This window comes from Anser brachyrhynchus (genome assembly GCF_964034855.1).
Source record: "Anser brachyrhynchus genome assembly, chromosome: 21".
In the NCBI taxonomy this organism is placed as follows: Eukaryota; Metazoa; Chordata; class Aves; order Anseriformes; family Anatidae; genus Anser; species Anser brachyrhynchus.
The window spans coordinates 8774390-8786933 of NC_137714.1; the positions used below are offsets into that span (position 1 = coordinate 8774390).

The window sequence follows — 12544 nt, forward strand, 5'->3', positions numbered from 1 at the left end:
CACGTCCCCAGCACCCCGGGGCCGCCCGCACTCACCCGGGGCCGCGAGAAGCTTCCTAGGGTGGCTTGATTGGAGAGGCCAGATGCATTCAGCTGCCTTGGCAGAGAAAATGCTGTTTTTACTTTCTAACCTGATGGGAGGTAATTACACCACTCCTGGCTCCTTATCTTAAAAGCCAGAGCTCTTCGGTGCTTTTCCTGCCAACACCTGGAACGTTCCCTGCTTGCACCTGAGCAGCACGAGCCCGGCACAGCTGGAGGGGGTCAGGGTGCCCAGGCTCCAACAGGCTGGGGCAGCTCCACCGACCTGCTTTAAACAGCCCCTTTTAAATGCGGTCAGTGCTGGTGTGCTGGGAACTGGAGCTCTCCCAGGGATAACCACTGCCCTTGTGGCCGTGCTGCCGCAGCTTCCCCCGGAGCCTGGGATGTGAAGGGAGCTGCAGTGAGCATCACAGGAACATTGAGAAGCTCGGCTCCTGCAGCCCTGCTCACACACACAGATTGCACACGTGGCACGTTGAACAAAAACACATCGAGCATGGGCTGCGCATCCACACTCAGGAGGATGCGGGGAGGGAAATTCCTCCACTGCACTTGAGAGAGGCAATCCAAGGTCACTGCCTCGCTGCTTGTCCACACAGTGATTAATTACAGCTCACAGAAGTGCTAGGCACGAGCGAGGTTTTTATTTTTAATATGGTATGGGTGGCGTAGGTCAGGGAGAGGTGCCCAGTGGAAAACCCGATGCTACAAAGCCACAGCCACGGCCCAGCGCTGCCCCCAGCCCCGCTGGGACCGCGGCGGTGCTGGATGGGGAGCGAGCACATCACCAGCACGAGGAGCCAGCTGGGTGCAAGCAGAGATTTTGCTTGTTCATGTGCCAGAGGTCGACATTTTTGGGTTCCAAAGATAGTCCCTGACGGATTATTTGCTCTGGGTGATAAGTAAAGTTCAAGCATCTCAGCAGTGAGGTGCAGCTAAGTCCCGTCTAGGGAAGCAAGTGAATTTTGATGAGTTTTCCAGCAAACCCTCTCAAGACTGGCAAGCTGCCTGCAAAAGATGAGGGAAGGGGATCATTGTGTAGGATTGTCCTCTTTATTCTGCCTTTTATTGGACTTTGGATAGTTCCTTCTTTCCGGTACTTTTTTCCAGATCTTGGTGGCCACAAGAAATGCAGACAGGCAGAAATATGAGCCGAATGTAAATAATTAACAGAGCCTTTCCACACTTGAAGGGATGTGCCTGATGAAAAAAAAATGAATTAGATTTAAACGTGACATTGCCTGCATACAATCATCAGAACGGGATTTCTGGCAGCACCCGCTCCTACACCACAGAAACGTTTGAAATGTTCGGGCCGCCACGAGCTGCCGTTGATGCATCACCAGCACGTCACCGCAGCGCTGCCGCTGCCACCGCCCTCGTCCTTGGAAGCTGCCTCGCAGCAAGAAGAAACCTCACACCAGCGGCTGTCCCTGCAAGCTGTCTTCTCCCATTGAAGCTGCTCTTCCCCGTGTTCCCCAGACATTTCAGTATTTTATGGGAAAGGTTTGCTCAGTGCCTTCCGGTCCCGTGCTGGATGCTTCAGAGCATCTTCTAAGCACCCAGCCAGGACACAGCCACACAGGGAGGCAAGGGCATAAGCAGAATCAAAATGAGACATGCGAAGCCTTCAAAGGCTGGATTAAGTACCTGGCAGAGATTCAGAGAGTTCCTTCTTTCACCTCTAGTCAATTCGGCAACCTTTGCGTGACCCCTATAAAATTAGCTCAATTAAAGAGCGGCTCCGGAGCCTTCAATTTACATTCCTCAAGAAACATCAGCGCTGCGAGGCTGCGGGAGGACTGGCTGCAACAAAGCGCCAAAGGAGCAGCAGGAAAAGGCAGCGGTTTACAAGGTTTCTCTGAGCATATGTTCCCTGCATGCCCCTCGGAGAGGCCTCGCAAGGCCTCAGCCCATTAGCGCGTTGATTCACCAGCGTGATCGCCCGTCACCTGTCCCACCGCAGCTGCCACGCAGCGCACGCCCGGGCTGGGAGCAGGGATGGCAGCAGCCTGCTGAACCAGGCGTGCCGTTGGACCCCGTTAACAGATGCTGCAGTGCCAAGCACCAAGGCATGGGCGCGTGAGGTCTGTTCCTGGAGATGCCCCTCGCCTGACTGAGCCTGCCCAGGTCCCAGCAGCCGAGAGGCAAAGCCAGCGATGCTCGGGTCCCCCAGGGGGCTCCTGCGTACCCTGGAGAGGGCACAGCGGTCACAGGAGCGAAGACCAAGGAAGTATTTCCCAATTGTTTCTTCCCTGCGTGTCTCAGTGATGAGATGCGAGCCGAGATTTTTAGGGTGAATTAATTATGTCATTACTGAAATCCAATTTTCTTCCTGACATGAATGAAATAGGAAGAGAATAACAAGTTGCATGTTAAGTGCACGGTGATATGAGTTTATTGTCATTAACGGGGACAACTTCATTAGCAAGCACGAACAAAAGCAGCACAATCGTTCCTCCCCTGCCATTGCCCCAGAGAGCACAGGCGCCCGCAGCGGGTGCTGAGAGCTCCTCCTCCTCCTCCTCCTCCTCCTGCAGCCTCGGCCGAGGCTCTCAGCCTCCTCAGGGCCGAAGGAGGGTCTCTGTGGCACCAGCCCTGGGACTCCCCCACTTTGGTGCCCTTAAATGAAAGCCGGCAGGCAGCTCGGCCCAGGTTTAAGTTCAAAGAAAGTACATTGCTTAATTAAAGCTAATGTAGTGAGAACAAACTGATAGGCAGCAGCAGGGTACATTAAAGTCCTACAAAGATTTATGGTACTTCGCTTGCCATAAGAAATGTATTCTGGCCTGGAAAGGGGAGCTTGGTTTTCATCTGCATCCCCTCACTGGACATGTGGGGCAGCAGGAAACCCCAAAGCTTTGCGAGATGTCCTGGATCTGGGCTGGAAACAAAATGAGATGAATCTGAGGGCTTCCATCTCATCGCTATTAAGGGGCTGTTCTGACAGTGCCGAATTACCTACAGACAACCCGAAGTCTTTACAGTTACTGTCAGGAAGCAGAGCCGCAGTGAGGGGAACCATCGCCGCACATACCAGCTTGGTGCAACGACTGCACCGCAGCACCCCGCGAGGGGGGCACCGTGCCCGGGGGCACCGCCCGCCCCCTCACCCCCTTCCCTTCCCTTCCCGCTCCTCCTCTTCCCCGCATGCACCCCCGTTACTTCCCCCGGGGGCACAGACCCTCGGTGTGTGGGGCAGAGCTGGAACCACGCCAGCCCCGCTGCTTCCCCCGCTCACCTTTAAACCGTGCTGCTAAAGATAGAAGCGTGTGTAAATAATTCAGTAATCTCATTACCGCTTCGTCATCTGCAACAAAGCCATTAGCATTAATCTAGCCCGGACGGGAGGGAGGCAGCACGGGCCAGGCTCATCACTGTGGGCACGCCGCTCTGCGCAGCGGCTCCCGACGTACCGTCTGCCGTTAAAGAGGGATGATTTCTTGCTCCGCAGACAAGTGGGCTCCTTAAACAGCGCTGCAAGTCAGAGAGCGCGCTACCAGCGTGCTGCCCGGCCTTTGGTAACACACCCTCATGGATTAATACCTGCCCATCAGCTCGGGATAATTAGCACCCCGGCTAAAAGGAAGGTTGCACAAAAGCAGTGAAATGCGGCGTGCCCAGCTGCATACGAGCCAGGCAAACAGACGGACGGACAGACAGAAGGCCAGGCAGCCCTGCCCACACCTCTGGCCCTAACGCTGCCCGTGGGCAGGCACCACGTATCTTAATTGCATCTGCCAGCGAGAGCTGCAGAGCGCGGCGCCCGATCGCATTCCATCACCGTGTGACTGCTGAGCCGCCAGTTTAGCTCAAATCCCTGCGTCGGCATTCGCCTTCCTACCAGCAAATAATTTACTCGCCGCTATAAACGTGCGGTGCTTAATACACCTATGGAGCTTCCTTGTCTGCAGCAGCCAAGGATAAAGCACCGACTCATTCATAATCCTTAAGAAATATTATTATATGAAAATGTAATGAAAATTATTCACCTAATCTACTTTAATAACCCAACTTAGGGGCCTCTCTGTGCTGTAGACAGTGTAATAATTTTTAAAATATTAGCTGTCATTTCCGATCAGTCCTAGGGAGGCAGAGTAACTCAGCACACGACTTAATTGGGGCTACCGATTCATCAGCCTAATACCCCGTAAGGAACAGCCACACGGCTTCGACGTGCACATAAATCTCTCCGGGTCAGCAGTCACTGGTGAGGACCCTGCCTGCCGCCAGCAGCCACAGCAGAGGGACACGAAGGGAGGATGTTGGTAGCCGGTCACGAACAGCTGGTGAAAATGCAACAGGCAAAGCCTTAATCAAACAGGGATTTAAGCTGCAACATGAGCCTGCCCTCCAGCAAACACATGCTTATCCAGAATTTGCAGATGGGGCAGGTGTTCCAGATACTGAAAACCTCCCAAATAACTGTCAGGGAAGTAAATAGCAAAATACTGTATCACTGATCCTTTGCTAGACATCACAAGATACCCAAAACTGAACTCAAAAGCCAGTGAGCTATCCTGCGTGGTTTTTGTTTGGGATTTCACAGGCTGTCTTCCGTGGACGTGCAGGAAGACGAGTGGTACAGCCCAGGCCCCTGTCCCGCTCCGGTCTTGTGCTCGAGCGCCTTCTGCTCCCAGTGGCATGATCTAATTGAAGTGTTCAACAACCACATCAGATCTGGCTGAGGAAATTTATTTCTGCAAAAAGAGCGAGGTACTAAGACATTTATGGTGGAAGATCACAGGGCAGCAGCCTGGAGGCCCCAGCCACCCCCACCTGAGACCTCTCCCTGTCTCCCTTGCTCATCTGCCTTTGTTCTTGCCTCTTTTTTTCTTCCACAGAGTGACTATAATGAATCTTCTCAGTAAAACTTGCTGTGGATTTCCAATAGTTATATGTCAAGGCCAAACACAAGTCAGTGCTGTAAAAAGGGGCCAATAAATTAAAATCCTGCCAGACTCACAATCAGCAGGATGCGTTTCAGCCATTTCCTTCTAATCCATTAACGAAAATGGAGTGATCAGAAAATTAGGTAGTGCTAGATGTTTTCTGAGTACTAATGACTATGACTTAACAGAAATAAACGCAGTATAAACTAGTGAGGAATAGTGGGAGCTTTTAAGTACCTAGCAAACAAGATTAAAACATATTGGGAGAGAGCCATCATTCCTCAGCCCAAGATGTGCCAGCGCATGTGTTATTCTCCCATAATTGCCAGGACTCATATGTCTGGGTGCAGCGCTGCTGCTGCAGCAGAGAGCCCACGGCTGCCCCTCAGCCCCTCTCCTCACCCCGCTGCTGAAGGCTCAGCCCTGACCCAGGCGTGCAGAAGGGGCTGGCACCGGCACCGTGCGGGCAGCGGGAGGAAGGCAGGGGACCCCGAGCACCCCCCGCCGAGGTGCAGCCAGCGGTGCACGCCACATGCAAGGCGAGCCCGGTGCTCGCAGCAGCAGCTACTGGAGAGGGACTGGAAGGGTTCTGACCTCCAGCAGAAGGAAATGACAGCACTGTGGCAGGTCTGTGCAGCACGTTTAATTGATCTAGAATGAGTAAAAAGTATTTAAAACTCCAGAAAATTGTTTCCATTTGTACAAAGTTCAGTGCACAGTAAGAAATATTTTAAAAATATTCTGCACTCAGATATGCAAACTTTAAGTTAAAAATCAAACACCTGAAATATATAATGCTTAACAAAAATAAAGACATTCTTCTGCAGTTGTGACACAGTAGCAAAAACATTCATCCCCCCATTTTGAGCTGACGGAGGGCAGCCAGGACCACCACCAGCACTCACCATAAGGCAAGTGAGACCTCACAGCTCACCAGTGGTGAGGTGAGAACCAGGGAGTGTGGGTTCCTGCACAGGGCTGGGCTCACCGAGGAGTCCAGCACATCGCCTATTTGCAGACAATGTGGTCGAGGAGGATTCAGAACCGGAGGAGGCACGGATGAGACAGATCGGTGCTGCCGGGGTGGCGCGGCAGATGCCATGGAAGTTGCTGCGCTGCTGGAGCAGCGCCCTGCCCAGTCTCACTGGTACACAACCTTCACACAGAAGGTCTCCTCGTTCTTGTCTTCGTGGTCATTGATGTGGATCAGGATCTCCTCCTCACCTGTGCTCTGGCTCGGGGCGAACCGCAAGCCGATGGTGTACACCTCCCCGCCGGCAACCTGCGGAAAAGCACACGGGAGAAGGGAAGGCAACCTGAGCACTGCCTCCTTGACGTGCCTGTCCCCACCACGTCAGCAGAACCACAAACACACCCATGCAGCCAGCCCCAGCCCTCGGGGTGGCCCAAACAGGCCCCCCTCCCCTCCTGCAGAGCCATACACCCCGTGGGTGCCTCTTCCCGCAGGGCGCCTTCCTCTGCCTCCTTCACCGGCGAGCCCTGCAGCTGCCCCGGCACAGGAGGGGACTTTGTCTGGGGGTTTCACAGGAGGGGACGCAGCAGTTTAGTACCTCGAAGGAATCCTCCTTGAACTGCAGCAGGTCGGGGCGGCTGGTGCCCAGGAAGTACACCCTCCGAGTGGGGTAGGGATTGGTGTAGGTGATGCGCTTGTTGGAGCCCCTCCCGCCGCCCGCGGGGAGCGTTATCTCAAACGCCTGTAGGAGCACAGAACAGGACACGAGCACAGGAACAGGACACAAAGGCATCAGCACCACGCGACACTAACCACAGCAGAGGATACAAGCGGGATCTCACAGGAGCGGAACGCAAAGAATCAATTCCTTTGCTGGTTTTGGTTCTTGGAGCATGAAACAAAGCAGGACATAGGCGCAGGGTCCAGGGCCACTTTGCCAGGCCCCCACAGGAGCTACCCAGCACCCAGGCCGGGCTGCTTTGTTCATGGAAGGACAGCGCTGGGGCTGCCCAGCCTAGGTGGGCACAGCGGGGCCGCAGCCAGCATGACCCTGCACAGACCCACTCCAAGGACACCTGCAGCAGCACCCAGACAGAGCTGCCAACGCAGGGACCCCGGGGGGACACACTGCCCTGCGTCCTCTCTTCCTCTCCCCTTCTCCATGTAACATTCGACCTCCATCAGGAAAAAATGGAGCAAGCTCTGAGTGAAAGCATCCTCTTCAAGTTGCAGTTTGCATCACCACATGCGCCGAAATAATTATGAGACTGAGTGACAAAGGGCCAGGGGAGCAGCTGCAACTGGCCAACTAATTCTCCAACTAATTAATTTATTTCCACAGGGATAGCCATAGTGCTAATACTGATAACATGACAGAGCACAGGGAGAGGGGCTGGCACTCATCAGGGGCAGCACAGCATCAGTTTAAATGCTGATCTTAACTTCCCCCAGTACAGAGTGTTCCAGGAAAACATTTTTTAAATGAACACATTAACTAGGAAATCTAATTTTCTATCTTTGAGCAAAGTCCTAAGCCAGCACAGTGCTAATAGAAAGCAGCATGCTGTAACTTTAATTTCACAACTGGGTATACTTCAGAGTTGACATTCCTCAGCATGGAATTACCTTCAAAACAGTCTGACATATTTTATGATGGTCTTCAGTGAGATTATTCAAGCACTGGAGGGCTAAATGTGTGCTCCAGTGCCTTAGTGAAATGGGGAGATAGAAATAGTAACAGGAAGAATGGGTAGAGCTCATACAGAAAAGGAAATCCTCCTCATCACAGCCATTCCTCTGGCTCTACCAGAGGTCAGTGTTTCTTGCCTAGGTTCAGAAATACCACGTTCTTGCAATTCTGGCAGGTAAAGACAAGTGCTCCAGAGTTATTCTGCAATGCTGCTTTAGGAGTAACTCAGAAGACAGTTAATCTCTAATCTGTCAGTAATTCTTAAAAAAATTGGCTTTATGATCCTTGCCCATGACAGTTCCAAATAATGGAAGTGTCTGCAAGAAGACCAAGCACTCATCCAGAGATCAATAATACCACAGGACTGCTTCCCAGCACCTGGCATACGCCCTTCCTTACACAAGGAGGAAAAAGCAGATGCCAGGGTGACAAGTACCAAAAAAAATAGTCGTAAATAAAGTATTAAGTTGCAGACAGCCCCAGATTATTGGCAGGATGGAGACCTCCAGTCCACAGCTGGGCCCTCAGTCCATTGCAAGAGTTGCCATACCTTAGAAATGAGAGGCTGCCTACAGGAGACGCAGACCAGCCAGGAGGACACCAGCTGGTGGTACTCCACATCCACCAGGTTGAGGTAGATGAACCTGCTGCCAGCCCGCCGAGGCCTCACGCCAACATACAGGTCCAGGACGCCATTCGGGGGCAGAACAAACACTCCTTCTGGATCCACCTGCAAAAAACAAACACCATGGAGCAGCAGCAGAACTCAGTGGCCAAACGTCTTTTTAGGCTGGCAGTGGCCCTCTGTCTGTTGCTCACAACAGGAATGATCAGAAGGTCCCACCAGCACCTCAGACCTCAGGTTCATAATGCTCTATGTCATAAAGAATAAAGTAGAGGATGTCCTAGATGAGAAGAGATGGCATCAGGGATGCTTTGCTCACAGCTATCGCCAGCATCCTTAGAAACCCCCTCCCTTAGAGGCAGCAGAGGAATAAATTAAGACAAACTTGGATGCAGATCATCACAGGAACATTTTAGAAAAACAGGCTGTCACCCCTTGGCAAGCAACAACTGGGAGCAAATCTGCACCCCCATAACATCCAGTTGGGAATACAAATTAGATTTGATTACACTTTAAAAAAAAGTGCACCTCTGACACAAATATTTAACCCCACCTACACTAATAAACTGGGACTGGCTGTGGTACAGCCTCTGTGCCAACACCAACCTGCGCTTCGCTCATTCAAATGGGTGTTAACAGTGACTGTTCCAGCGGCTGGACCTTTCCTCACCCTCACTGCTTGCTTTTGGATGTTGCTGCAGGATCAAATGCACTGCCATCAGCACGGCCAGTGTGCAGTGCCGGCATAACACAGGGCGCAGGCAGTCCCCGACCTCGTGGATTTTGTTTTTCCTGCATGTTATGTACCATGATGTTTCTGATGCTTCCTCCCTTTCAAAGGGAGGTATGTGAAAGCCTGCCAAGGGTCCTTGGGTTATACTCATCCTTTTATAATCAGTCTTTGTAAAAATCCTACCGCTGCTTAAAAAACTTTTCTGCGAGAGCTATCAGTACAATATGCATTAGCAAACTGCCTGGCTTGCTCAGAGGGAAGGACAGGCTATGTTCGTTGCTGGAGCTTCCTGCTTGAGACAGCAAAAAGACTTTGACATATTAAAGTGACACTTTTTAGGCTACTAGCAGATTTCTAAATCATGAAAGAAAACAGACAAGAAATGCCTACGGTGAATAAACTTCCCAGCTCTACAGGACTCATTCCTTTCTCCAGACTTCAGGAGTCAAGATTGTTTCTTTTGTTTATGGGACAGTAATGGAGTTTTTGTTCCTTTTGTTATTCACATTTTCAATTATAACTAAATGAATTCTAAAGAAATTATTAGTCTTCAGATAGTCTCATTAATGCAGATAATTTGCCCTCTGGGACTTTGTACCAATGATCCTACACATGGCAGCTTTAATCAAAAGGTAATTATCACCAACACTCTCTGGCAGAGGAATTGTTCATATTTCCAAACGGGATGCGTTTCATTTCCGAGAGGGTATTTCACTGGGATTGTCAGCCAAGTCCACCGCTCGTCAGAGCCGTGTGGGATTTCACAGCCCCTCAGCCCAGACAAGAAGCCTTGCCCCCACGGCACGGTGCCCAGGGCAGCAGCCGGGTTACCTTCAGCTCGTGGGGATGCGAGGAGAACGCCTTCACCTTCCGGAGGGCCCGCGTGCCGCGCAGCGGCAGGGCGAGGCGGGCGAGCTGCCCGGCGGTGCAGCTGACGTCCAGGCGCTGCAGGGAGTGCAGGTAGAACTGCCAGATGCGCAGCGGCGCGGCCAGCCAGGCGTCCCTGCAGCGGCGACACCGGAGCAGCGCTCAGAGGTAGGGGCAACGAAACAGCAGTGGGACTGAACACAAAAGGGTTCTGCTGGGACAAGCGTCGTTACCCCAAGCCAACACCCAACTCTGGGCAAGCGTCTTCAGAAGAATTTGTCCTACCCATTCCTAAAGCTAATGCGACACTAACATTTAATGCAGAGATAATGAATTAGCTTGCACACATCAAATGGTCTAGCCATGGGAGACAGCTTATTTAGAGAAAAAGATTAAAGCCATAAACTGCAAACAAGTATTTCGGGATGCCTCCTGCCCAGCTCTCTGCTGGTCAGGGAAGCAAGTTGGGCCTGGGAACAGTGAGCAAGAAAACCTCTGCACAAACACCCCTCCTGCTCTGCCATGTGCTCTGGGTTTCCTTCTGCCTTTTTGGGTTCTGCTACTTACGTATAAATAGCAACAAAGAATTTTTTGATCTGTGGGCTTGGTCCTCCAGCTACTTTTAAGAAGACGTCCTGTGGTTCCCCGGGACCCTGCATACAGAAATCAGAGCATCGTTAGAATAGCTAACCTAGAGATCAAACCAGCTAATGAGGACTCCAGGGTTTCCTTTCCATTAAGGGAAAAAAAAACCACTACCAACCCACTTACAAAAGCAGATGCTTTCAGGACCTAGTTAAAACCTATGTTATTACATTATTATACAGCTTGGTTGAGCTCTTCCAGTATTTTTAATTACAAAAGAGGATACAAATGACTATAGCATTCCAGGTCTGCACCTGTAATCAAATTTTGGCAAATTTTCCCCAAGTTTTCTAACAAGCCATAATCCAATTACTACACAAACGTATTCCTGCACTAGCAATTAGCAACTACCCTCCATTACCATCTGCATTTATATGCACACATTTATTTTTTCATTTCTATCTCAACCAGCAGAAAAGAAAGCCCTGCAAACTTCAAACCTTTGCTAGAAACTGCAAAACAAAAGCAGCTCTTGGGAGAACCACAGCATGAGTTCTGGGTGAAGAACTTCTAGGGCTTGAGCCAAAGAGTAATGAAGGAAGGAAATCACCAGCATTGATTTTCAGTGTCTGCACCAGCCCAGGAGGGAGAAGGGCTGGAACTAGTCTTGAAATACTTGCTCTACAGGAACATACCAGAAGGGAGTCATCAGGCAGTGCATGTATACAGACACATCTCCCATGACATCCCCCTTTCCACCAAGCATCAGAGGAAAACGTGGCCCAGTGCCGGACAGCAGCTTCGCTGCCCACACGCAGCAGACACGCTGCTAGTGCACCTCGTGCCTGCCAGCAGGTGTGGATGCTCCCAAGTAGAGGGGAAAATGTCTACCTAGCACCTTGACAAAAGGCTTCTTTTCACCAGTGTTTTGAATTTAGTATTTCCTCGAAAGGACAAGCTAGTACAGGCTGCTGCATGATGTGATAAGGTACAACATTAGGCTTCAGCTGCAAAAACAATGCAGCTCATTTTAATTGGGAATAAAGGGCAATTCCAGCTTAATCACTGCCAGTATTTCATTACTATAGACTGATAAATCGAAATGCTGCCATGGGTGCAAGGCATTTATCTGCTGATTAAAACAACAAACCACAGCAGAAGGATACAAAAGGCAAACTGATGTCTAAGTGTAACCGGTACCATATTTTTGGTTTCACAAATTATGTTAGGGTCACTGCAGCGAACATACATCTCCGGCTCCCCACCCGGCATCCCTGCCGGAGCGCCTGTGAAGGAGAAAGACAGATGAAACAATATTTAGCATTTTCTCTGTTTATGTTTTACTCTACACTATCATGCAGCTGTAAGCTAGAATCCCTTATGTTACGCTACCAGAGAACTACCGGGTCACGCTGGTTCAACAAAGCATAAATCAACAGAAGCAGATGGATAAAAACCAAGCAGGGGAGCCCAAGGCCACAACAAAAATCATGAAAGGCCTTGAAGACATAAGGAAGCAGAGAAACTGTCTCTGATGGTAGAAATCTGCTCTTGGATGCCACCCGCACTTCCAAGGCGGCCTCCTGGTAACAGAGCCCTGCATATTAACGCCGGCTCACTAATTGGGTTAATTCCCTCCTCCCACAGAGGCTCCAAGCCCCAGCCCCGCGCAGCCCGGTCCCCCCGGTAGGACAGGCGTCACCTGGCAGCGTGTGCCAGGGCGGCAACCGGATGGCCTTCTTCAGGAAGGTGAGCTCGGGGTGGTAGAACCTGAAGGTCTGGTCCACCACGTGGGGACGGGGTTCCACCTTCACCCGCAGCAGCGCGATGGGCTTCCCCCCGCTCACGCGGAAGGTGACCTGCCAAGGGAGAAGCAGCTCAGCAGCAGGCAAGGAAATACCTCCCAGGGCTCAGCACCGCACCTCCGCGGCTCCCAGGCTGTGGCAGCCAACAGCCCGAAGTTCCCCTGCTTCCCACCTGGATGTGCTTCGTCTGCATGGCCCCAGGCTGCCAGGAGGTGGTGGCTGCATCGTCCCCGGCGCTCAGCCCCGCCGGCCCCTGCGGGACACAGGGCAGTTTGTCTCAGGATGAAGCCCCACTACACGTAATCAATATTTCCTTGGCAATTCTACCACGCA

At 51.5% G+C, this 12544-nt stretch overlaps 1 protein-coding gene across 18 annotated transcripts in view; it reads right to left on the minus strand.

Moving 5' to 3' along the window:
- Positions 1-12544, minus strand: part of NPHP4 (nephrocystin 4) — a 53765-nt gene that overhangs the window by 15286 nt on the left and 25935 nt on the right. For 17 of the 18 annotated variants that reach the window (XM_080563817.1, XM_080563808.1, XM_080563824.1 and 14 more), the window contains 8 exons: positions 12384-12464; positions 12109-12265; positions 11607-11692; positions 10389-10474; positions 9786-9957; positions 8147-8326; positions 6505-6648; positions 36-6215 (listed from right to left, as the gene is read on the minus strand). In XM_080563817.1, the coding sequence (XP_080419943.1) occupies positions 6075-6215; positions 6505-6648; positions 8147-8326; positions 9786-9957; positions 10389-10474; positions 11607-11692; positions 12109-12265; positions 12384-12464 (1047 nt within the window). In that variant the 3' untranslated portion in view covers positions 36-6074. Of the gene's footprint in view, positions 1-35; positions 6216-6504; positions 6649-8146; positions 8327-9785; positions 9958-10388; positions 10475-11606; positions 11693-12108; positions 12266-12383; positions 12465-12544 lie in introns of those variants that run through there. The other variant, XM_080563815.1, reaches the window with a different exon arrangement.